We start from the raw sequence: 25,657 nt of genomic DNA on the forward strand, positions 1-25,657 counted from the left end.
ACGTGGTGACTGAATTGAAAGCTTTTTCTGAATAGAGTTTTTGTCTGGTTTGCCTTCACTGGACATCAGAGAAACAGATGAAGAGAGGGATGGTATTTTTTTCTCCCTTGAAGAAGAACAAGGGGACTTAGCTTTACAGAAACAAGAGGGGCTTAAATTAAATAGTGACACTGACTTCCTCACTTTGAGAAAAGAGTATCCGGTGTCATAAGGAGCCTCTTTTCTAAGAGACTTGAAATCTCCTGGCTGGCAGAGGCTCAGGGAGGAGTTCATTAGTTCATTAGTGACTTTTAATCTCTTCCACATAATGGACAAGTTTCCTTAATTACTGAGACGATCATTATGTTGGAAAGTGTCCTGGTGAGCTCCTAGTTCCCACACTCCCGTCCACTCACTTCAGGGCTGAAACCATCTCAGATGCAAATCTGAGTTGCAAAGAGCAGACTCTGAGTTCTGGCGCTGGGTCTCAGGTGACACGCCCTCAAAGCCAGTGAGGATGCCGGGCCTGGAGCCCAGGCACCTGCCATTCCTCTTAAGGTTCCCTGCGAAAGGAAGGCGCCCAGAACTGACCAGAAGTCACAGAATTGGCATGGCTTGACTTCCCTATCTTTCTGAAGGTTGAGAAATTCAACCAAATTGATATAATAGTGCATTTATATAAATTCTGTTATCACTTTAAGGCCTAGGGATTTTCAGAGCAAAGGCCAATGTAAGACAACAGTATGTCTCCAGTGCAGCTAAACTTCAAGGGATAGACAGGTGTTAATGGTCAAGGGCACCCGTCTGCACAGGACAGCGAGAGTCGGTTCAGGGAGCAGTTACTGAGTCCTTATTAGGTACCCAGTCCTGGTTTGGGTATTGGGAGGCGGGATAGGGGAAATCCAGACATGATAGTGATAATGACAATGATAATGAAAACAGCAACATGTGACGACATGCTAGGCGTTGAGCTCATTTACCCATTTATTCAATAAAAAGTGAGGGCTTCATAAGAATTTGTTGAAGTGTTCACTTGCCCCAGCTACACTGGCTCCTCAAATGCGCCTCAGGGCCTTTGCATTTGCTCTTTTCTCCACCCGGAAGGCTCTTCTTCCAGATACTTGTGTGGTGACATTTGTGTGGTCTCCCTCACCTCCTTCACTTCCACGTGGAAACGACACTTCCTCGGAGGTCTTCTTGACCACCCTCCCGCCAGTTCCACAGACTTCCTGTCCCCCTCCACCACTCAGTTCCCCCTGAGCACTACCTCGGGTACGTGCCTACTGCTGGGCTGCTGCCTGGCCTCCCTTGCTGGTGTGAGAACCCTGTGAGGGCAGGGATTTCAGACCATTCATTGCTCTAGCTCCCTCGCCTAAGTTGGATGCTCAAATTTGTTCCATGTGCGAATGGAATAAAATAATTTCTCAGTGTCAATTATCCACCCAACAGTAAGCTCTAAGGATAGGGCCATGAACAAGGCAGACAGGTTTCTGCTCTCTAGGGCTCCATGGCCTGGTGGGAATATCATGCTAATTACACAGTAACCTCCATGTTGCTGAAATAGAGCGTTCTGGATGCTTCACAGACATTATTTCACGGAAACCTCATCACGACCCCAGGCCATTGGCACTGTAAGCCATGGTTTAGAGACTCCATTTTAGTTTTTTCTATAGGGAAGCTATCTAGGCAGGCTCTGAATTATAGAGTGGCCGGGTTTATTTAGTTGACACAGAATAATAACTATGTATATGTAACTTCATTTATAATAGTCTTTTTCATATTCATTACTTTCCATGAACCCTGCACAGTATTCATCCTACTCTATAAATGTGGATTCAGAGGAGTTAGAGAACATTCCAGAACCATACAACCGAGTTAGTTTTCCAGATAGGATCGAGCCCGATCTGTATCTTTATTACCCTTCATTACGAGGAACCCAAATGATGGAGGGACCAGTGGATGGGACAGTGGGGGTGGGAGACAGGACAGGGGGTCAGGGACTAAGATGTTCCTAGAGGAGGAGGCGGTTGGGACTTCAGGTTGGGGGGCTGGGGAGAAGAGGCTGAACAGCAGAGGCTGGCAGGCGGCTGTCGGGCAGGGAAGGCAGGTTGCAGAGACTCCTCGCTGGGCAGGGGGGCACAGTGCCCACGCCCCCTTCCCACACACGCCCTCCTGGTCACTGCGATTCTAATAAGGGGTTGTGGGAGATTCCGGAGTAACGCTGGGGCCTGATGAAAACGGTCTCGAGGAGCAGGGTTTTTATAGCAACTTCTCCAACCCACTCACTTAGACACCCACTGTATCCACATACCCCTCCTACTTTTTGGTTAAATTAGCAACATACATTTGCAACATGCTATCTGAACCTATCCTAACACACTGCATTTCCACCTAACACTTACTCCTACTAAACTTTCAAACTTTGGTACTTTCCCAAGACCCCAACCCCCTAAGGAGTGGGCACTCTGGCCGTGGGGAGTGCTGAGAACGAGGGGCCCAGCTTTGTAAGTTATGCACTGTTACATCCATCCATCATGCATTAAGCACCTCCTATAATCCAGGCAAATTAGCTGGCACTGGGGATAAGAAAAGGAACAGATCAGTATCTGCCCTGAAAGCTCTACTGCGGGAGGCAAGTTCAGTGCTATAAATAGACACGGTATCACCTAAGTGCTATCACCTCTCTGGGAGCTGGCGGGGCACCCAGGAGGGACACTTATGCAGGTTGAGGGCCGGGGCAGGAAGAGCATTAAGGAAGTGGAGTTCCTTAGAGAATATGGCAAACTAGGGCCCCTGTAGGGACGCTCCATCTGGCTACATAGAGAAGGAAGGGATCTGAGGGAGAAATGAGGCTGGAGGAGAAGGGGCCACATTATGAAAGGCTTTTTAATGTCATGCGAACACAGGGACTCTCATTATACGTTACACATGTAACATACACAGCAGTGTGGTCAGAGGGAGTAGTTGAGGGAGTGAATTACCAGTGTCGGGTTGAGCTGGAGCCCTGCCCAAGCCTTCCCAGTTTGAGATTCCTGCTGCTTATCAAGAGTCTGGGTTTTACCAGAAGGCCAGCTGGCCTCGATGAGCTTCCCTTTGCCTTAACATCTGACTATACCTCCCCGTGCTGGTCGAGAGTGCAAGCTCCAGGGGCCGCTGCCCAGATTCCAGCCCGACTCCTACGATTCTCAGGTTGTGTCACTTGGTGTGAGCTGCCCACCCTCGCGGGTGCACTGGGCCAACACTCCCGCAGTGCCTGCCAAAGGCTCGCTGAGGACGGCAGGAGGTGGCGCACGGTGAATCCCTGCAGGGTGCTGGTCCCCAGGGCGTGGCCGGCAAACGTCCATGTGCCGTGAGGCTGCAGCTCCCCCGCAGCCCCCCTGCAGCCCCACGGGGCTAGCAACCACCCCTTCGTTGTCGTCTCCAGCCCCATCACCACTGCCGTCACCTCGATCACCGCTGTCACCATCGCTCCCAGTGTCACCTCACGGAAGATCTAGGAGGTCATTCCTCAGTGGGCTCCTCCCTGCATGCTCCCTCCTTGAGGCTGTCTTACGGAAAAGAAGGCTCTACCTGGAGGGGCTTGAACAATGTGAAACCCATAACATTTATTTTTGTGGCAGACATTGTTCCAGGCACTCGGGGATAAAAGAGTGAGCTAAATAAAGCTCCCACACGTGGAACTGACAATCTAATGAAGAGAGACAGGCAATAATAATTATACCAGCAACTATGTAGTAGGTTGGGGAGAAACGAATACTACAGTGAAAAACAAGGCAGGGAAAGGAAGAGTCTCTTGTGGGGCAGTGGTTATAAAGGTGGCTTCAGCATGCCTGGAGGCGACATCTGAACTGAGGACGCAAAGGACACTACGAAGCGGAAGGGGTTGGTGGGGGCGGTCGAGTTCATCAGGCACAGAGAACAAACTATAAAAGGCTAAGGGAGGAACGTGCCTGGCACACTGGGGAGCGGTAAGGCGGCCTTCGTGTCTGATGCCGCCGGTGGTCCAGGGGTGAGTGAGAGGGGATGAGATCGGAGAGGGCGGCACGGGGTCAGAGCATGGGGGCTGTGGAGGTCGTTGTCGAATTTTTGCCTTTTCCTCCCAGTGACTTGGAAGGCCATGGGAGGGTTTTAGAAGAAGGTGTGATGGGATCAGACACATTTCCAGGGAGGTCGTGTTGTCTGGCCAGTGTGCTGAAAAGAGGCCACGAGGTAGCAGGTGCTTAAGCAGAGGGGTCAGTGTGATGTTATTTCAAGAGTTCAAACGTGAGTTGGTGGTGACTTGGATCAGTGGTAGCAAGCAGTGGAGGTTGTGAGGAGTGGGAGGTGCTGGATACACTTGGAGGTTAAAGACAAGATTTGCTCATACACTGCACTGGGTGTGGGGGGGTTGGATGAGAGACAGAGAGGAGTCGAGGATCATTCCTGAGCAACTAAATGGATGTTATTGGCACGGGCTGGGGTGAGGAAGGCTGTGAGTGAAGCAGATGTGGAGAGAAAAGCAATTTAATATTCATGTTGCCTCTACAAGGTAGGTACTATGGTTCCCTTAAAAAACTATGGGCCCTGGCTGCTGTGGCTCAGTGGATTGAGCACCAGCCTGCGAACCAAAGGATCGAAGGTTTGATTCCCAGTCAGGGCACATGCCTGGGCTGCAGGCCAGTTCCCAGCAGGGGATGCATGAGAGGCAACCATACGTTGATATTTCTCCCCCTCTCTCCTTCCCTTCCCTTTAAAGATAAATAAGTAAAATCTTAAAAAAAAAAAAAAAAAGCAAGCAAGCCCTGGCTGGTGTAGCTCAGTGGATTGAGCACGGGCCTGCGAACCAAAAGATTGCGGTTCAATTCTCCATCAGGGCACAAGCCTGGGTTGCAGGCCAGTTCCCAGCAGGGGCCAGTTCCCAGCAGGGGATGCACCAGAAGCAACCATACATTGAAAAAAAACAAAAGACTATGGTTACCTGAAAAAACCTCACTCCGTGAGGTGAAGCCTGTGGTGTAAAAGCCACACATGGTGCTGGGAGCTCCAAGAAATAATTCCCCTACTGCATGGAGTCACAGGATTTGAAGCTGGGGAGCTGCTGGGAGTGTGAGCCAGGAGGCTGGTAGGGCAGAGCAGGGGGAGATCCTAGCTGAGCCAAACTGTAAGGAAGGCCCCCACCTCCAATACACACCCTGTCTGCTGGGCATTCCTACTCGTGCCTCGGCCCCTGGGTGGAGGGGTGGGGTGGGTCTCATCAACCTGGAACAGAGAAGAGGCAATCAGCAGTAACAGGGGCTTTCTATTTAGGCATTCTAACTGAACTGCAGAAAACCAAGAGGGCTGCAGGTTTACAAACCTCCACCTTGTAATTTATGGTCCATGTAGTCCAACGGTGTTCTGAAGAGGCTTTGCACAAGCTGGGGGACCATCCAACGTGCCTGAGGGTGGATGAAGAGGAAAAGGGGCAGAGGAATATAAATCAAGAGGAAAGGAAGGGCAACTTCCTCCGAAAGCTTGCTCTGCTGACTCGCAAAATGGGGCAGAAGAATGAAAACCTCCGGGAAGACCCGCCGGTGCCTTCCTGTCCTGGAAGATGCACTGTCACGACTAATTACCAACCTCCTCTCTGGGTGCAGCCAAACACTACAGTGGAACCACGCTTCACAGGAAAACACTGCCTGCTTTTTCAAGTTAAACACATCAGAGCCTGTGGTCTGTAAGCCTCATATGGTGCTGGAAGCTCCGAGAACTATGGATGAAAGAAAATCATTGAAACCTAGACACAGAAGGTCTGTGCAGCTACACTTTCCCTCAATGACTCCATGAATTGTGTTAGCCAGCTTTTATTCAGTGAACCCTCTCCTGTGCCCAGTATTTACGGTGCCTCTCGTTTAATCCTCACTGCAACTCAGGGAAGTAGTTCTTATAACCCCATCTCACAGGTGAAGACACAGAGACTCAGAGAGGTCACATTCCCTAGTCTGTCATGATGCTGACTTTGAACCCAAGTCGGTCTATTCCAGATCCTGGGTCTTAACCACTATACTCGCTGCCTCCCAGAGGGAAAGGAGGAAGGAGAAAAACTGAAAACAGCATCAGTCCCCTCCTCCTCCCCTCTATCCTTCCAGGGCTCAGTAGAGTCAGAGTTGAACCCCCCCCCCCCATTTTTATATCTTGGCCTACAGTCTAAATCAACTTAAAATTTTAAAATATTTAATTATTTCTGACAAAAATCAGATGACTATTTTCTCTAAGACATGGATTCATAATAAGAAAGGTCTTTAGAGATGAAGAAGGGGTGACCTTGATATCCAGAGAGGAGGTTAAGTACACTTTTCAATGTCAGGGTTTGGTGGCAGAACTAAGGCTAACAAAGCTGGGCTCCTGCCTCCCAGGCCAGCACTTGGCTGGGCCCCCAGAGCTGCTTTGCCAGTAACGCTGTCTCTTCCCTCACACGGATGACTGCATGAAGGATGATAGCTCTTTCTGTGTGCCAGAGATTCTAAACACAGTCTGAACTTAGCTGAAGTTTCTAAACAAGAGTGTTCTGGGGTTTTGTTTTGGCCGTCCCCTCCCCACCTCTCAGTCAAGGTCAGAGTTGTGTGTCCTGTTGAACCTGTGTGGGGCAGATGATTGTATTTCTAGAACTTAGTATAATTTACTCTGCCCTCCCACAGATTCTTCAGCCTGGCTGGCTGGCTTTTACAGACCTCTGCAATCTGGACCCACTCCACCCACCTCGTATCTTTCTTCCTCATGTCACAGTTCACACCCTTCCTATCAGACAGGTGTCCTGGGCTTACCCCATTTCCGGCCACAGAAATATCCCCTCTGCCCTCCTCCTATGCAAATTCATTGTTCAAGGCTTTGCTCAAGACCATTCTGCCCAAGAAGACTTCCCCAAGTACAGCCCAGTGGTTTGCTTTCCAAGTTCCCTTAACATTTATGTTCTGAACCATCATCTACTTTAGCCTCAAAATGGTTCTGCACATTTTCCCAAATGTAATGCAGGCCCCTGGAGGGCAGGCACACATGTGTTTATTCATTCACTATAGAGTTTTTTTATACCCTCACCAAGGACATACTTACAGATTTTAGAGAGGGGGAAGGGAGGGAGGGAGACTAGAGAGAAACATTCATCAGTTGCTTCTCCCCCAACCTAAGCATGTGTCCTGACCCGGAGGCAAACCAGTGACCTTTTGGCTTACAGGGCCATGCTCCAACTGCCTGAGCCACACTGGTCAGGGCTCATCCACTATAGAGTTTAAAAAGCACATTACAACGTGAGACACAAAGAAATACAAGCAATGGTTGCTTCCTGTCCCCAAGGAGGGGAGACTCTAATAGTTTGCAGACATCCGTCTGGCACATAGTGGGACCTAAACAGAGGTTTGCTACATGGAACATATACATACGTTCAATTATTTGCTCTAAGTCCCATGAGAGAGAGGTACCAGGTGGTGTTATAGGGAAGGCATCATGAAAGAGGTGGCATTTGAACTAGGCCTTAAGGACAGGGAATGTTTTTTAAAACCAGAATGGGAAGAACAGGCAGAAGAATCCACGTTGCTCACAGCACATTGCTGGGCATACACAGTGCCAGGCACACACCAGGTTCAGGAGGAAAGCGGTGGAGCGGAGTTGGGTCCCCGCCCCAGCACCAACTAGCCTTAGTGAGTGCGTTGCTTAATTTCCATGGGGCCACGTTTCCTTCCCACTCGGAAGTGATTAAACAGCACAAGCTCTGGAAGAAGCAGATGGCTGAATATGACCTTGAGCCAGTGATTTGGGGTGGCTGGTTCAGCCTCAGTTTCCTTCCTATAAAATGGGTAAACTAATTCCTACCTTGGGAAGTTTTCTGAGGTTTTAAGAACACGTGTAAGTTGCTAAGCACAATCCTGACGTTATTGTATTTCCTTCTACCAAAGTAGGTGCTCCCAAGCTGGTCCCTAGTAGGAGCTGTAGACAGACTGCGGGGGGGGGGGGGGGAGAGGGGCGGGCAGGCAACCACACAACGCAGTTGACAGGGCTTCAGAAAAAAAAGACAAGTGTTGACACTGGGCTCACTGGCTGGGGAGAAGCTCAATACGTGTTTCCACATTCGAGACTTCATATAGTCCAAGAATCTTTGCTCACTGTCCCAATCACGCCCTTCGGGGTTGACTGGTTTTACACAGACAGCCCTTTCGGCCTCCGCCTGCAAACCCAAGGGAAGAGACCAGGCCCAGCCCCGCGGCGGGCTTGGAGGACAGCTCGGAGTGGTGGGCGGGGATGCCCCAACTCCCAGCGGGAAAGAATGCGGTGGGGAGGATTCCCTCCCCCTCACTCCCACTCTCGGTCTGGGTAGGGCTCCTGGGGCTCCCTCCTTCACTTCCTCTTCGCTCACTGGTCGAGAAGGAAGAGGGGTTCGCGCTTGGCCCACCGCGCCGGGTCATCCCAGACTCTCTTCCGTCCCACCCGCCTGGCCACCCCCACCTCGGCCGCCTACCCCTGAGGCCCCCGTGGCCCCCGCCCAGTCGTCAGTCTCCGACCCAGTCCAACCAGTCTTTCTCCCCCTCCCTTTGACCACCGAGGCTGCCCGTCCCCGGCTCCGCAGACCCCGCCCGGCCGTCCTCGTTCCCTCCGTCACTTCGCCAGGAGGTGCCCCCCGCCCCCCCGCGCCCCGTGGTCCGGAATTGGCCACCCCACACCCCTCGACCCCGCAGACCCCGCTCGGCCACGCCCCCATCCCAAGGCCGCGCCCACCTCCACGTCCATTTCCACCACCACCCCGGCCCCGGTAGACCCAGACTGGCCGCTGCTCGCCCGCGTAGATCCCGCCGGGCCACCCCTTCTCGGCCCGCCCCCTGTGGGGTCGTGGCGCAGGGGGAGGGGCCGCCCCCGCCCCCGCGTGCGTGGCAGGCTCACCCCGCTCCGCGCTCCCGGCCTCCCTTCCCGGGGGGCGGGGTCGGCGCCGCGGCGGCGAAGTCAGCCCCCTCCTCCTTCCTCCCTCGCCCGGCCTCCTGCCTCGCCGCCCGCCCGCTCGCTCTCTCTCGGCCGCTCCGACGCCAGCAGCGCCGCGTGCCGCTCGCCCAGCCCCGGGGGAACCCGAGGAAGTGTCTCGGGCCGCGCGTCCCCCTCGCTCGCCTCGCAGCCCGCGGCCTCCGCCGCTGCGCCCGCCATGCCCTCGGCCAAACAAAGGGGCTCCAAGGGCGGCCACGGCGCCGCGAGCCCCTCGGAGAAGGGCGCCCACCCGTCGGGCGGCGCGGATGACGTGGCGAAGAAGCCGCCGGCTCCCCAGCAGCCGCCTCACCCGCCACCCGCGCAGCACCCGCCGCAGCACCCGCCGCAGCATCCGCAGAACCAGGCACACGGCAAGGGCGGCCACCGCGGTGGCAAGTCCTCCTCCTCCTCCGCTGCCGCCGCTTCGTCCGCGGCGTCCTGCTCGCGCCGGCTCGGCCGGGTGCTCAACTTTCTCTTCTACCTCGCCTTGGTGGCGGCGGTCGCCTTCTCCGGGTGGTGTGTGCACCACGTCCTGGAGGAGGTCCAGCAGGTCCGGCGCGGCCACCAGGACTTCTCCCGGCAGCGGGAGGAGCTGGGGCAGGGCTTGCAGGGCGTCGAGAAGAAGGTGGGTACCTCCGGCCCCCGTACCTACAGCCAGGCCCTTGCCCAGGCCCCCCATCCGGTCCCCGAGTCCCCAGGCGGCCCCCAGACCCTCTTCGTAATGGCTGCGGAGGGATCGGGCTCGAGGGATGGACCGCTGCGAGGGTGGGCCGAGGGCCTGTCACAGGACACTAGTGGTGACCTGTAAGGAAGCCGGAGGCTTGGGGAGCCCATTCTTTCCGGGTTAAGAACCGTTGAATGGGCAGAGTTCTCTGGAAAGGAGGTTGGGAGGGAAGCCAGCGCATCTCTGGAAGTCTCTGGCAAGGCCGCAGGTACCTCAGCTCTCCCCGTGGGAGACATCTGAGCCAGTTTTTAATAGACCCGGAGCCTGCGGAAGGAAAACCTTATTCATTTGCGAAATTCCAGTGAAATAGTACATGTCTTTAGGCCCCCTCTTCCTTTATTGGACCAAGGTGCCCATGTGGGCCTTTGGAAGCAGCCTACTACAGCTTTAGAGGAAAAGAAAAGCCAAGAATAGTAAGTCATATGGGTGGATAATACCACTTATATGGTGTTTAGAATGTTTCCTCACTATCTAATTTTCATAGCACCTCTGGGAGGGGGGAGGGTAGTGGCAGTTTCGACTCCATTTTTCAGACTAGGAAACTGAGGGTTAGAGGGCTTAAGTGAATGGATCAAGACCCCAGCTGGTGAGTGGCAGATTTCGTGAGAATGTCTAGGCCCCTGCCCAGTTCGGGGTCCACAGGGGCTTATGGCAGGTATGTGGATGGACTCAACTTTCAACACAGAACTGCTTAGCGTGCACGCATCTGTGTGTTTCCACACTGAGTGGGACTCCTTCAAATCTCATTCCTCCTCCTCCGTCCTCCACTTAATGTCATTGCTCAAGGAGAGTTGGTTGCCTGATGAAACAAAAAATCCCGCCACCACTCAGGAGCCTGAAACTGCTGCCTCCTTTTCCCAGTATGCTGTCTGTCTTGCCAGGTCCCTTTCCACTTTTGTGGACTAGGCAGGGCTAGGCATTTGCTCTTCAGACAGGCAGAGCAACTGGGATGAGTCAGCCTGCTGGGGCTGCAGGCCACAGGAGGTGACTTTTGAGTTAAGTAGGCAGTGGTGCTTTGCCTGTCCCGAATGTGAAATCCTTAAGAAAATAGATGTGCTGCTGGGGTGGAATCACTAGGCTCCCCTCTTCCTCCCTCTCTTTCATCCCCTTACTAATCAGTCATAATATTTATTGAAGTCTGATAGTCACATGGCTTTGCGTAGGCCCTGTGGATGGTAGGAAGCAGAAAAGACACGAATCGTATTTCTGAAGCTGCACGTAAATGGGTTTCCATCAAGGGAAACGGGGAGTGTCCAGATGGGAGAGGATGTGGAGTTTGCCTAGGCCTCTGCCCTATCCCTGTGGTCAGTTGAGATCTCGTCGGTGATCCGTAACTTGAGTGAAGGTATGAGGAACACACAGGCAGTGGACAGTCTTGAGCATGTTTGAGGGACAGCGGGTGGCTCCTCTGCCTATAATGAGCAACAGGAAGTTGTGAGGGGTGATTGAAACTGAGGCCCAAATAGGGGAGGGAGGTCATGAATCCAGATTGAAGAAATTGAGCTTTATTCTCCGAGTCCTCCCTGTCCCTCTTATTCCTTCCTTTCTGATTCCCACCCCTTCTCTATCACACGGCACAGTTGTGTACAGATTACTTTCCTTTCTGGAACTCAGCTCTCTCATCTATACAGGGGTGGGTCCCATCTAGATTTTGAAGAATCTGCCTATCAATGACAGTATTGAACGAGTGATCACTGTGGAAGATAGTGACCTTCCTTTTAACTTAGCATTGTAATCAAGCTGCTGTTTAATGCATCATATTTATTGTGTTCTCATCTCTTTCACAACAGCCCCCAAGGGATGGCAATTACTGCTGACCCTGGAACAACGTGGGTTTGAACTGCATGGGCCCACTTATTATATGTGGGTTTCTTTCGATATCTACTTACAGGACTGTAATATATTTTCCTTGATAGCATTTTATTTCTGGCTTTATTTTATTTCACTAGCTTTATTGCAATAATACAGTATATAATATGTACATATAACATGCAAACTGTGTTATATTGACTGTGCTATTGGTAAAGCTTCCAGTCAGCAGGCTATCAGTAGTTAGGGTTTGGGGGAGTCAAAAGGTATATGTGGATTTTTGACTGCCGGCGGGGTCGGCACCACTAACTCCTGCCTTGTTCAGGAGCCAGCTGTGCTATTATCCATCCCCCTTTCGCAGATGAGAAAAGTGAGGCACAAAGAGGCTAAGTACTGTGTAGTTACACAACAGGTAAGTGGCAGGGCTAGGGTCAACCCACATTTGTCTCCTAGAACACTTTTACTCATCTGTTCACGTTTTCTCTTTCCTGTGCCTTGCCTGGTTGGTAGTTGTACTCAGTTTATGCTCAGTCCATTGGCTTGGAACTCAGAGCATGCCCAGAAGAGTATAGGATTTGCCACAACGTGTGGTCACTTCTGTGTGCACCTCTGGGTAGACAGTAAGTTGTTTCTCATTGAGGAGTGAGTAGTGATGGGTCTTCCAACAACCTAAGCTTGAACCCTTTTTAAACTTGATATAAGGCTTGGTTGGGGCTGGAGTTTGGTTCTCAGCAGGGACATATATTTATAGCGTTATTATACATAATTAGTATTCACTATTATTCATAGTATCATACCTATAGTGCTAATCATAGTTGGTATTCACATATTAACACCAGGCATTCTGTTAAGTATTTCCTAGCCATCCTCTGAGGCGGGTACCATTTATTAGTTCACAGGTGGGCCAGCTGAGCCTGGAGTTACTCGTCAGGGTCACACACCGACCCTAAGTGGTGGAGTTAAAGGTCCCAGGTCGCCCTGGTGGATCCAGGGCAGCCTAAAGTGATTAGTGATTATAGGAGTTGGTTTAGGCCTACAGGGGGCTGTTTAATGAAACTACTTGTAATTTGTTGAAGAGTAAGTTCACTGATCATATTTCTTTGTTTTCCCATTGGGCTCTGGCCCAGCAGCTAGGGCTTTGGGTTTAGGGAGCATCTCCAGTGCTCCTAGTGCACTTTGAACACGCCCCTGCCTGAGCATATCCCACGGAGGTTAAAGCTCAGGTTCAGAAGTCGCACATCCTGGGCCTCCGATGCTCGGCTCCTCCACCTCTGTCTCCTCACTTGGGAAATGGAGATCAGTGGGAGCCGCCAGTGAGATTATTAGGATGTAATAAGATGATGTCTCTTTAGTTCCAGAGATGTCAGACTTCCATTCAACTCTATTTCCGAAGGTTCGGAGTGATGGCTGTTCTATATCTTAGTTGTAATTGTGATGTGGTTGCGTGAGGAGGTGAGCGGTGTACTTATACCACCATCTTGACTGAAAGTCAGAGAGGATGTCTCTGAAGTCCTTGATATAACTATTGTGTACAGTAAGTGCTCTGTTGAGTGACAGTCACCACCATCCACCTTCCCCAGGTCGTGAGCCCCTTGAGGGCAGATGTCCTGTCTTAGCTGTTGCTTTATCTCTGACATGTTGCCCAGCACCCACCCATAACCCACTGCATCTATGGGGGAACACATGTATCCGTTGTATACTTGTTATAAGAAGGGCTTCGCATGTAAAAATGAGCAACCGACAGCATTTGTAGGGGGACACGGTGTTCTTTTTGTAGCGTTGGGGCTTGGTTGGTTTGGTTTCATCCATAATTTCTGATCTAGTCCCTTTCCCAGCCATTTGTCAAAAGCCAGCCCAGGACGTGGGTGATGGTCAGGGATCAGAGAGGAAATGGACCAGCTCAGTCTTAATTCAACTTTGCTGCGTTCACTCATTTATTCTTTGATTCATTCACTGGCGAATGCCGGCCATGTTGCAGGCACAGCACTCACCTGCTCTCGCCTCTATTCTGAGAGCAGGCAAGTACTGTGATTACATAACCTACTTTCAGAGGTGAGCTCTCTCCAGTGTTCTTTATTACTCAGGTTATATTTGGTTGGGCAGGGAAATTGTCTAATGTCCTAGAGTCCCTGAGAACCGTAGTCTAATTTGTCTTAAAATCACAGGCTAGTGGAAGCCAGAAGGGACTTCAGAAACCTGTCTGTTAATAGACAAGGAGCTTGGGACTTGGGAAGCGAGTGTGACTGCTTTGTGCTCACAAAGCTGGTTATTGGTGGGGCTGGAACTTGAGCCCGGGTGCCCTGTTCCCGTTCTTATAGTCTGTTCCCTTTGGCATTGGGCTGAGGATGGTCTAGGAATCCCCAGACCTCTGAGCTACTTTAGAAGAAAGATTAAACAGATAATGAAGATGATCGTTACCATTTATTGATCATTTACTATCTGCTAGGCACAATGTAAGCACTTTACATGGATTAACTCACTTCATCCTCACGAGACAGTCCTGAGTCAGGGACTTTTGGCCCCATCCTGCAGCTGAGGATACCAAGGCACAGATAGGTTAAGTAACTTGCCCACGAGCACACGGCTGGAAGTGTCCAGGCCTAGGCTATGGTCGTAGGCAGTCTGGTTCTAGAGCCCACACTATTTTATCTGTTAACTTGTAAGCAAAAGGAGAGAGCAATATAATGAATCCCAGTTTCAGTAATTACCTTTTTTTATTCTAGTTTCATCTGATCACCACCCCTTCCCACTTCTTTTTTAGTGGTCTGGGGTCAGAAGCACTCTACCCCACTGCCCTGCTGGGTCCCCACCTGGTTTCTCTCGTTCTCCAGAGTTTGTCAGTTTTGGAGAATGGTCCAGGTCTTCCAAGTGGCCACAGCAGGGGCAGAGAGGCTGGCCTGTCTTTACCCAGAAGGCTCAGCGGGTAGAAGTGGGTGCAGGCAGGGCTTCAGACATTGTCGGAGTTTGGTTCCAGGCCCTCTGAAGGCTCCAGTTGCCCTGGCAGAATGGCGGGTAGTGAACTAGGAGCTATTGGGTTCGCCAAAAAGTCTGTTACATTTTTTCTGTAAAATAAAAAACACAGTTTTCATTTTCACTAATAACTTTATTGATTTAGGTGTTTTGAATATGTTGGTTATCTCCCACCATTGGCTTCTTGCGGGTCGAGGCCAGGGCCGCTGCTAAACATCTTCTAATGCATAAGACGGCCCCACAGCAAAGAATTATTTGGCCAAAATGTGAATAATACCAAGAAGCTTTGCAAACCACTTTTGACACGTTCCATCAGTCACAGCACCTTCTCCATACATTGCACAATCATTTTTTGCATTTTAGTTGCATTTTACCTTTCTTGAAATAATAAAGCATAATGCACCAAAAAATGTTGTGTATTTTCTTCTATCTTCAATATAAAAATGGCTGCAAAAAATTGATCAATTTTGATATTTAAAAAAAATGCACAGCTGATTTGACAGCTGTCACGACATAATCTAATAAAATTGTTTCAAATGAAGTTCAAGACAACTAAGCACTACTAGAGCCATTGTATGGAAAAATGAAATGGATTTTTGGTCAACTCAATAATTTCAAAATTAATCTCTAACACATCAGGTCACCCAAAGTATTTTAGGATTTATTTCTAAGTAACAAGAGTTTCTTTCCTCTTCTTTCTTTGCTTTTATTATATTTTTGATGAAACATATATTATCCCTAACAAAGTTAACGATTCTTTTTTAAATTTATTTTTTTATCGAGAGAGAGAGAGAAGGGGAAAGGGAGGGAAAGAGAACCATTGATTTGTTGTTCTGCTTATTTATGGGTTCTCTAGTTAACAGTAATTCTTGACTGTCTTCTGACACCAGTCCATAATGAGATTTCCCTGATTCTCTCAAAAATATGTCTTTCACAATTGTTTTTTTTAAATCAGGATCCATTTATATCCACACATTGCATTTGATTGATGGATCTTACATTTCTTTCAATCTGTGATAGTCTTCTGTCTTTCTCCTTTTTTCTTCTTAAAGATTATATTTATTAATTTTTTTTAGAGAGAGCAAGGGGAGGAGAAAGGGAGAGAAATAGGGTGTGGTTGCCTCTTGCGCACCCCCACTGGGGACCTGGCCCGAAACCCAGGCATGTGCCCTGACTGGGACTCAAACTGGTGACCCCTTGGTTTGCAGGCCAGTGCTCAGTCCACTGAGCCACACCAGCCGAAGCTCTTTATTTCTTTTAAAATGCCATTTACTTGTTGAAGACCTTGGTCACTTGTCCTGTAGATTTTCCACCTTGTGGATTTAGCTGATTGTATTCTCCTGGCATGTTTCTCTCTTGTATATTTTCTATGAACTGGCCGTTACAGCTAGAGACTTGATAGGTTCAGTTCTGTTTCCCCTGCGTGTGTGTGCGCGTGCATACGCATGCACAAAAGCGTTCCAGGTGGCCCTGTGTACCAGATTAGGATAAAGCTGAGGCCATTAATCATCATCTGTCAGCTCCTCAGTCTGTTGAATCAGCTCCTTGGGGTAGTTCCCACGTCAGACCTTGTTTAGGGTGGATTTTATTTACAATGAGTGTGCGATGGCCAACAGCGTCATAAGGTGTTCACTAACGCAGAGCATGCTGAGGGACCGGACCGCCTGGCCCACGCCCCCATTTTGCAGGTGCGGACAGTGACTTGTTCAGGGCCCCACAGCTGTGCGTGGTGAGCAGAGACCCGAGTCCTTGTCTCTTGCCTCTCAGCCCAGTGTCTCCCATGCGCCTCAGCTTTTTTCCCTGTGAAAACTTGTGAGGCTCTCACTTGCAAAAGCCAGAAATGTAGCTCAAAGTGTCTTAAGGGGGGTGGGAAGAACTTATCTCAAACTAGAGAGTTGAAGAGTAGATTTCTTAAGGTGTAGCTGTATCCAGGGATTTGAATTGTGTCTTCAGACCTTGATCTTATCATGTTGTTTCTCAGCTCTGCTTCCTTCTGTGCTGGCTTGATTCCTAGACCTGCGTTCTTCCTCTGCTAGTCTGTGTAGCCCAGCCCCAGGCTGCCCTCATTCTGTAGCCAGCAGTGCCCTGTAGGAGGAAAGGTTTTCTTTCTAATGAGATTTAACAGGAGTTTTGGAATCGACTCGGCCTGCTTCAGGCCACATACCCATTCCTGGGCTCCACTTTGGGGAGCAAGGTGGATAGAGTGCTGTTTGGTCAGGCCTGTGTTACAAACCATCCCTAGAGCACTTGGAGGGGGCCCTCAGGTTGGTCCCCCAAACCACAGGGATTGTGTGTGTAAGGGTGGTTCTCTCAAGGAAAGTTGTGGGGCCAGTCTAGAAGAGGGAGGGACCAGGAAGCTGAACAGACAAAAAGAACAATATCCGTAGTCGTGTTGCCCAACCCTCATCAGCTCTTCTTAGTTAACGTCTGGACTTCGGTTACAGGTGCAGTCTCTGCAAGCCACATTCGGGACGTTCGAGTCCGTCTTGAGAAGCTCCCAACATAAACAAGAGCTCACAGAGAAAGCGGTGAAGCAAGGGGAGAGTGAGATCAACCGGATCAGCGAAGTTCTGCAAAAGCTGCAGAATGAGATTCTCAAAGACCTCTCGGACGGGATCCACGTGGTGAAGGACGCCCGGGAGCGGGACTTCACGTCCCTGGAGAACACGGTGGAGGAGCGGCTGACGGAGCTCACCAAGTCCATCAACGACAACATCGCCATCTTCACCGATGTCCAGAAGAGGAGCCAGAAGGAAATAAACGACGTGAAGGCAAAGGTTGCCTCTCTGGAAGACCCCGAGGGGAACAAGCAGGATTTGAAAGCCTTGAAGGAAGCTGTGAAGGAAATACAAGCCTCCGTGAAGTCCAGAGGAAAGGACCTGGAGGCCCTGAGAAGCACCCTGCAGGCCATGGAGTCTGACGTCTACACCGAGGTCAAAGAGCTGGTGAGCCTCAAACAGGAGCAGCAGAGGTTCAAGGAGGCGGCCGATTCGGAGCACCTCACGTTGCAGGCCCTCACGGAGCGGGTCATCCAGTCCGAGGAGTCCGCTTCTCGCCTCCCGGAGGAGATCAGGAGACTCGAGGAGGAGCTGCGCCAGCTGAAGGCCCAGGCCCTGAGGCCAGAAGAAGATGGGGTTTTCAAACACTCCAGCGCCCTAGAAGAGCTCCAGAGGAGGAGTGAGGGCGTGGACTCGCGGCTGCAGACTGTGGAAGACGGGGTGCAGGCTGTGCAGACAGCCTCCGCGCGGCAGAGCGAGAGCCTGGAGGCCCTGCTGGCCAAGAGCGAGGAGTGCGAGCAGCGCCTGGCCGCCCTGCAGGAGCGCCTGGACGGCCTGGGCCGCGCAGCCGAGGAGGCGGCCGAGGGCGGCCTGGCCAGCACCGTGAGGAGCCTGGGGGAGGCCCAGCTCTCGCTCTACAGCGACGTGGAGGAGCTGAAGAGAAGCGTGGGCGAGCTCCCGAGCACGGTGGACACGCTGCAGAAGGTCCAAGAGCAAGTCCACGCGCTGCTGGGTCAGGACCAAGCCCAGGCAGCCCGCTTGCCTCCCCAGGACGTCCTGGACAGACTTGCGTCTCTAGATCACCTCAGATCCTCAGTCAGCCAGGTGGAGTCGGACTTGAAGATGCTCAGGACTGCCGTGGACAGTTTGGTGGCGTACTCAGTGAAGATAGAAACCAACGAGAACAACCTGGAGTCAGCCAAGGGTTTGCTCTATGACCTGAGAAGTGACCTGGACAGGTTGTTTGTGCAAGTCGAAAAAATTCATGAAAAAGTCTAAGTGGATTGTGTTTTCAGGGTGTGGATTGAAAAGTTCAATTTCTCATGACCAAAAATAAAAATGAAAAAATGTGGTGTTTTTCTCCTAGGAGCCTCCCCCTCACCCCCCCACATGTTCTTGTCCCCTCTTAAAGAGCCATGGACGACACTTGGAGCACTGCAGCATTTTGTATTTCTGTGCCCGGTTAATTTATTTACAATTATTACCACACACCACTGGTTTCTCAAGTGTTCTGCTTCTGCTTTTGGTTGGTTTCCTGGAGGCCCAACCCCTGTGCATGAGAGGTGCCCGGTAGCAGGGATGCCTCTGGTGTCCACGAAGAAGGGTAGCGGCTTCAGCCGAGGATTAGCAGAAGCAGATTAACCTCAAAAAAGCCTGGCTTGCTGGCAGGTTTCAAGTGGGGAAAAAAAAAAAAAAACTGGGGGGGGGGGAGGCATTTTTCTTCCTAAATTGTCTTCGAGGAAAATTAATTTTACTGTTTTTTTTTTACTTCCGGCCGAAGTCTTCAGGCGGTGTCACTCACATGTTGTCTTCCACTTTAAACTGGTGAAAACGGCATCAGCACCAGCTCTGAGTGGGGGGAGCCGCTCTGTTCGTGGACAGAAGCGGCTGCTTGGCCGTGGCCCCCCGTGGCGTGGGTGTCTTCTTCCTGTCCCGAATCATGATCTCAAAGGTAACTATGCAAAGAATCCAGACGGTTCTGAATTGGAAGGAACCCCCCCCCACACACACACAGAGTCCCCTGTGGCTGACCCGTGTCACCTCTTGGTAGGGTCCCCAAATAACGTGTATGTTTATAATGTACGTTTACGATCCCTGAAAGGAAGGGAGTCCTTGGAGTCTTCCAGGAAGTGTGACATGGGGGCGCTTCACGAAGGTGCGGGCCTTCTCCCCGGGGAAGGGAGGCCCGGTCTCCACCGTGCGGGGGTCTGCGGGCGGAGCGGCCCCTGGCTGGCGGCGAGGGGCCTGCGCGTCTCCCGTGGTTTGCTGTTTCCCTCTCCCTCCGAGCTGTACTGTTCTCCAATGGCTGTCTTGCCTTTCAAAAAAAAAAAAAAAAAAGGAAAAAAAAAGGTTTGTTTAGTTTACTGTGAAATGAACTGTATGGCTTATTTACAGTATTTTTAATTCTTAATAAACACTTGAGCTTTGTTACAACTTTTCCAGAGTGGTTCCTTTCTGAGAAGTTAGTAATTATGTGTATTTTATTAATGTGCAGCATTGAAGCTTAGAAAGACAGGTAAGTTTTCGATTTTCAGGCTCTCGTCTTTCAGTTCTGGAACCAAGATGGCCTCACTCAGGCCTGGGGACGTACTTTTGATCAACTGCTAGCAGGTTTTTCTGTAGGTCCTTGCTCGACTCCAGCTGTTGTTCGCCGCAGCAGAGGGTCTCAACCCCGACAACCTGTGTGAACCTTCTGGAGCTTTAAAAGGTGCCCAGGCCCGCCGCACGGGGTCGGGAGTGCGTGCAGAGAGGGCTGGCACTGGAATGTCGGAGGCACCCGAGCTGCCTCTGATTTGCAGCGGGTTTGCGAGCCCGTCTCAGACCACCTGACAGCCTTGAGGCTGTCGCAAGCATTTACTTCCCACGTCGCCCTCCCTACCAGCGAGTAAAGGGATGTTGACTGAGCACCTGTGTGCCAGCCTTGTGCTAAGCACTTCGTGGGCCTCTCCTAGTATTTCCGGGAGGTAAGCATTATTATTTTCCGTTTCACAGAGGGCGGCAGGCTGGGAGGCTTTGTGCGAGATCGTTAGCTAGGACGTGGACCTGGCAGGGCTGAGATTTGAACCCAGTGTCTCTTTAAAAAATGTTTATTTTTAGAAGGAAGAAAGAGGGAGAGAAACATTAATGTCTGGTTGCCTCTCCCACACCCCCTACTGGAGACCTGGCCTGCAACCCAGGCATGTGCCCTGACTGGGAATCAAACCAGTGACCCTTGGGCTCACAGGCTTCCACTCAATCCACTGAGCCACACCAGCCAGGGCTGAAGCCAGTGTCTCTTAACAGCATCCCTCACCTTCTAGGACCGCCAGTGCAGCAACCCTTCTCCCACCTGGGCAGTAGAGGGGGAGCAGGAGTTGAGTGCGTGGTGGAGCTTCCCGCCCTCCACTCTGGCCAGAGGGCTCATCTCTGAACCTCTGTCAATCATTCTGGGTCCCCAAGGCAGCATCCCTGTGAGTGATGTTTCCCCCAAAAGCAGTTCGCAAATCAGGAGGGGCCCTTGGTAGTCGCTGGAGATCATTTGTATTTTTGTTCTAAAGTCTTAGTTGGCATACGTGCTACAAAAACTAGTTTTGCCCTTGTTTGGGGAGGGGGTTGAGCAACTAAAGTGCACGGAGAAAGTAAAATTCAGTTCTTAGGGTGGTTGGTTGCATCAGGCACATTCTTGCTTGTCCATCATTTCTGCAGTTTCTAATCTCAGACTGGAGTATTAATAGATTCTTACTTCATAGAGCAGAAAACACAAGGGTCAGAGGTAATCAGACGTAAATTCCAGCGGTAAAAATAAAAGGATTGCATTATGGACTCACGTTCCTGGTGGTGGGGCAGCTGGAGCTTGATCTGCCCCCAAGTAATGGTCACACAGCTCGATCTTGTTCAGGGGCCCGCGCAGTGGGCATTTGTTGAGCCCGTAGCTCTCTGTCAACGAATTTCCAGACCGACGTGGCTGGCTCCTTGTCCTCCAGTGTCCCCATTGTGCCTTCCAATTCCAGTGGGGGTGTCAGCTGTGGAAACGGGTGGATGTCATAAGGAATCACACCTGCTATAGCCAGGTGTGATAGGGCATGGGAGGGCGTGGCCAGTTCTGCCGGGGTTGGGCTAGAGGTGGGAAGAACAGGTTTGCAAAGGCCTGTGGGAAGTCCCCTGGAGTGCTTCCAGGAGTGATGGGGAAGCTTCCGGGAGCGAGGTTGTCTTGTGTTTTGAACAGTAAATGTGCACAAGGTATTGAAGGTGTTGATTAAGTTGCAGAGAACCCAGCACCATGCTGTGACCTTTCCCCAGGTGAGATGGTCAGCACACTCAGGAGACTGCTCCGCCCCTTCCTGTGTTGGTTAGTGTGGAGATGGGGGGGACGATGCTGGTGATGGTACCTCCCAGGGTGGTTGTGGGGTTTGAATGGGGTCCTGGGTGGGGAGGGTTGAGCTTAGCACAACACCTGGCATATAGCAAGCGCTCCAGGGCTTGTTCCTGTGCAGCCCTCCAGAGGTTACAAGGCTGAAATACTCAGTGCTGCCTGGTAAATAGCCGTAGCCCTGAGCCCCCTGAGCACCTGCCTCCCTTGGAACCGCTAGACCTCCTCACAGTCCAACAACTTAGAGCTTAACTAACACCCCAGCACAGCAAGGGTCCCTGGGACCCTGCTCCAACCCCGTGGCCAGCACTGATTCTAATGGGTGGGTGCCCCTGCTTTACCAGTGGTTAAGTAGCTTGAAATCACCCTATGTATTCCTCAAAGCATCTCTGCTGTACTGGTCTATTTTTTTCCCCAGTAACATCTGGATACACACGCACCTCACCAGATGTCTCCGAACAGAAGCCGTGGTTTCCCCTAGAGTAAGTGAAGCCACTGGACCCTCACCTCTTGAGCCCTTAGCTCAGGAGTCGGCTGTCTCTGCCTCTGCACAGCCAGGCGCCCCACCTCTTGCAGCCTCCCCGCCACTCCATTGAGAGTTGATGCCTGCCTCCCTGCGGCAGCCCCCTTGCTTGTTGATTGAGAACGGAAATGTGGTTTGCGCACTCAGTATTCATTCAGTAATGTTCAGAGAGCGCCACCCTTTGCTGGACACAGGAGGTGACTGAGAACGAGACAGACACAGTTCCTGTCTTCCTGACACCGTCTGGCTGTGGGAGGCCAGAAGTAAATATGATCTGAATGTACGAACTGTAGCACGTGTCTTGAGGGGCAGGAACAGCCCCCAGTTGGCTCCTCTGTCTCTAGCCCGGCTCCCATTCAGAGACTTCCCTAGGTGAGCAGCATGGTCTTTCTCAAAAGAAATCTGCCTGTGTCTTTTCCCTGTTAAATGCTGCAGCGTCTCCCCTTTGGCTTCAGAAGAAAACCCCAGCTCCGTGGTGTGGCTGAGCAGGCACTTCCCGCTGCTCTCTCTCCCTGCCATCTGGCTTTACCTTCCATGGACTCCACCCGGAGCTGCACTGACCACCTGACCCATTCCCTGTGTGCTTCTCCACATCCCTCTTCCTGACACTAGAGTTCCCCGCCTTCCTGTCCACACCGGAACCACAGACTGAACGTGGGAGCTCTTCCTGCGGGCTCCCCCACTCCAGGCTTCTCGCTGTCTTCCCAGCGGGTGGCGCACTCCGTGGTTGGGTCTTCTTTCTCTGCATCCACAGAGGTCACACTGTGCTTGACTCGCATCACTGACAATAGAAATAACTAACATTTATTGAGCACTTAATAGGTGCCCACCACTGTTCCAAGGGTTTTGCAAGGCTTAATTCATTCAAATTGTTACAGTAGTGAAGGTGCTATTATTATCCCCATTTTACAGATGGAGAAACTGAGGTGCAGAGCATCTAGATAACTCATTCCAAGGGTTTACTAGTCCCAGACAATAGAGTGGCAGAGCCAGATTTAGAACCCAGTTTTCTAAGTTAAAAACCTGTACTCCAATTTAGTCTAAACTGGTTTCTTTTCTCCACTTTAGAACGCCACACACGCTGGGGATTTACTTTTTATCGAAGTGTAACTTCTGTGCTCTAAGGCAGACACATCTGAAGTACCTGGCTGAATGTACTGAATGGATTTCCACACAGACCATGCTACATCCTAACCGCCAGGTGAAGATATTCCCCATCCCCAGCCCTCCAGAGGTCCCCGTGCCCCTCAGGCAATAGTTCCACAGGTCACCACTCTTCTGACCACTGTCACCACGGGCTATTTTTGCCCAATCAAGGGTGTCAAACTCATTTTCGCCAGGGGGCCACATCAGCCTCAAGGTTGCCTTCAAAGGGCTGCATGTAATTTTAGGACAGCATGAATGTAACTAACTGCTCCTTAACAGTTAAGCCAGAGCTCGGTGCTGCCACCGGGTAGAAACAAGGTGCTGGGCTGGATAAAAAAAAGGTGGAGGGCTGGATTCTGCCCATGGGCCATGTGTTGGCCACCTGTGCAATAGACGGAACCACAGCATGTAAGATCTGTAGTCCTTTAAGAAAAACAGCCTGGCTGGTGTGGCTCAGTGGATTAAGTGCTGGCCTGTGAACCAAAGGGTCGCCTTTTTGATGCCCAGTCAGGGCACATGCCTGAGTTGGGAGCCGGGTCTCCAGTTGGGGGCATGCAGGAGGCAACCACACAATGATATTTCTCTCCCTTCTCCTCTCTCTTAAAATGAATAAATAAAATCTTAAAAAAAAAAAAGAAGGAAAAACATCCCCTAAAACCCATTCTATTGAAAGGTATAACCGTTCTCAGTATATTCACAGAAGGCTGGACACATTTCTAGCTTGATAACTCTTGCCCCATCACACATAAAAAAGATCCTTAGGCTAAATTTGGTCAAGGGGTTGATTCCACTGCAGCTGTTGGTCATGAACTGGGCCCTGAGCTGTGTCCACTTTGGGGGATGGGTTGAAAGATGAGGTCTCCTTTCTTTGGAGATTCCCAGCTGAACAGGACACAGGACACCGTAGCCATGGTATAGGGGGCATATAGTGGGGAGTGGCGGGATCCAGGACCTTTGTGGCTGTTGTCATCCCAGCATCCAGTCCCCTCTAACATGTGAACAACTTTATCTTTCTTTAGAGAACCACCCCGTCCCCACACTTGATCCATCTGGCTCTGATGAGACTGGCTGGGATGAGCACATGACCCAGGTTTTGCCAAATGAAAAAAACTCATTCTCCTGGATGATCACGTCCTAATCTGGTGCATTGACTTCTGCTGGGACTTTCCAGAAGCCAGCAGGATATAAGCTCAGAGCCTCTAGGGGCCATTACTGAGGGACTGGAGCCAGCAGAGAAGAAAGCAGAGCTAAGAGATGGCATGAATCAGGCTCCAATGACATAGTATGAGCACCTGGATCCAGCTGTGCCTGAAGCTCCAGAAGCCATGTTCTTCATCACACAGAACCTCACACCACTGTACCACCTTCGTATGCACACAAGGTGACATGAAGCCATGTAGAAACTGGACACAGCAGTGCTGCTGATGACTAAAGAAACTGGAAACAACTAAAAACTGGCAACCTGATCGATAACCACATTGACCCTTGTTCACACAATGGGCCTCAGAATAATGATAGAAATAAATAAATCAGAATCATTCCATGTATCAGGCAGATGAATCTCTTCACTAAAATCGGAGTGAAGGGAATCAAGCTGCTGAAAGAAGTAGTATGAGAACTTGCATGTGAAATTAAGAAACCATCCCTGGTGGGTGTGGCTCAGTGGATTGAGTGCCGGCCTGCAAACCAAAGGGTCGCTTGTTCGATTCCCAGTCAGGGCACATACCTGGGTTGTGGGCCAGGTCCCCAGTGGGGGTTGCACAAGAGGCAACCGCACACTGATGCTTCTCTCCCTCTCTCCTGTCTTCCTCCCCCCTCTAAAAATAAATAAATAAAATCTTTAATAAAATTAAGAAACTATACAAAACAATATTATCGATTGTAGTGAAAGTGTCCAGTAAATGACCAGGAGACAATATCCAAATTCACATTTTTTGATTTCTTAGGCTAAGTCAGGGCTGCCTGGGCATTCATATTATTCTTAATGCTTTATTCTCTCCACATTGAATTACAAAAATTCAAAAAAAAAAAAAAAGGAAAGAATTGTTCAGTGAGCACCTATATCTCTACTATTTAGATAGCACAGTGCTGTATTTACTTATATATATAAAATCTCCATTTCCTCATATTTTGATACCTTTTTCAATGTCAGAAATATCTTACACTTGAAAATTTTTTTAAAGGGAAAGAAACAACATAGGGAAAAACTCACACTTCTATTGTTTACAATAGCAAAGGTCAGAAAACAAGCGATGACCTCCGTATACTTCATGAAGTGCCATATTTAACTGCAATTAATGAATTAGTGGCCGAAGAGCCATGTGGTGGGCATTGGCTAAGGCTGAAAAGGGCTTCCAGTGTAACTCCCTTATTTTCCAGATGGGGAGACTGAGTCCCAGAGAGCAGAAGTTGCTCCCCAAAGCTCACACACTAACTGTTAAGGAGACTGAAACTTGTTCCTGCTTATCTCCCCCACGATTTGTTCTGGCTTCGCCCCAGCCTAAGCCAAGATCCTTAATGCCCACAAGGAAGCGAAGGATCAGGGCAGCCGAGTCCCTGCAGGCAGCAAACTGCATTCTGGGTGGGAAGGGAGTGGCGCCTGGGCCAGGCTGAGCATGTTGGTCACGGACACTCACAGGCAATACTTGTTAGGCAATGGCCTATGGGGAAACCGTGGCCTCTCTGTGTTTGAATACCTG

The 25,657-nt window shown here is 50.6% G+C and overlaps 1 protein-coding gene and 1 long non-coding RNA gene across 6 annotated transcripts; one reads left to right on the forward strand and one right to left on the reverse strand.

The window, feature by feature from the left end:
- Window positions 1-1,884: 1,884 nt before the first annotated feature.
- Window positions 1,885-8,879, reverse strand: LOC119060373 (uncharacterized). Of its 5 annotated transcripts, none has more exons than XR_008390988.1 (4): window positions 5,578-7,050; window positions 5,315-5,396; window positions 5,150-5,217; window positions 1,885-3,558 (listed from the first exon to the last, which is right to left on the reverse strand). It is a non-coding gene; the product is annotated as an uncharacterized LOC119060373 (long non-coding RNA). The 5 variants fall into 5 exon arrangements; XR_008390987.1 differs by having other exon boundaries at window positions 1,885-4,170; XR_008390986.1 differs by lacking the exon at window positions 1,885-3,558 and adding an exon at window positions 8,704-8,879 and having other exon boundaries at window positions 4,756-5,217; window positions 5,578-5,707.
- CKAP4 (cytoskeleton associated protein 4) lies at window positions 8,878-19,374 on the forward strand. Its single transcript, XM_037160495.2, has 2 exons — window positions 8,878-9,565; window positions 16,888-19,374. The coding sequence occupies exons 1-2, from the start codon at window positions 9,119-9,121 to the stop codon at window positions 18,217-18,219; spliced, it is 1,779 nt and encodes a 592-aa protein (XP_037016390.2). The 5' UTR covers window positions 8,878-9,118; the 3' UTR covers window positions 18,220-19,374.
- Window positions 19,375-25,657: the final 6,283 nt, after the last annotated feature.

This window comes from Artibeus jamaicensis, unplaced genomic scaffold, assembly GCF_021234435.1.
Source record: "Artibeus jamaicensis isolate MK-2021 breed Jamaican fruit bat unplaced genomic scaffold, CSHL_Jam_final contig_233, whole genome shotgun sequence".
NCBI classification, from domain to species: domain Eukaryota; kingdom Metazoa; phylum Chordata; class Mammalia; order Chiroptera; family Phyllostomidae; genus Artibeus; species Artibeus jamaicensis.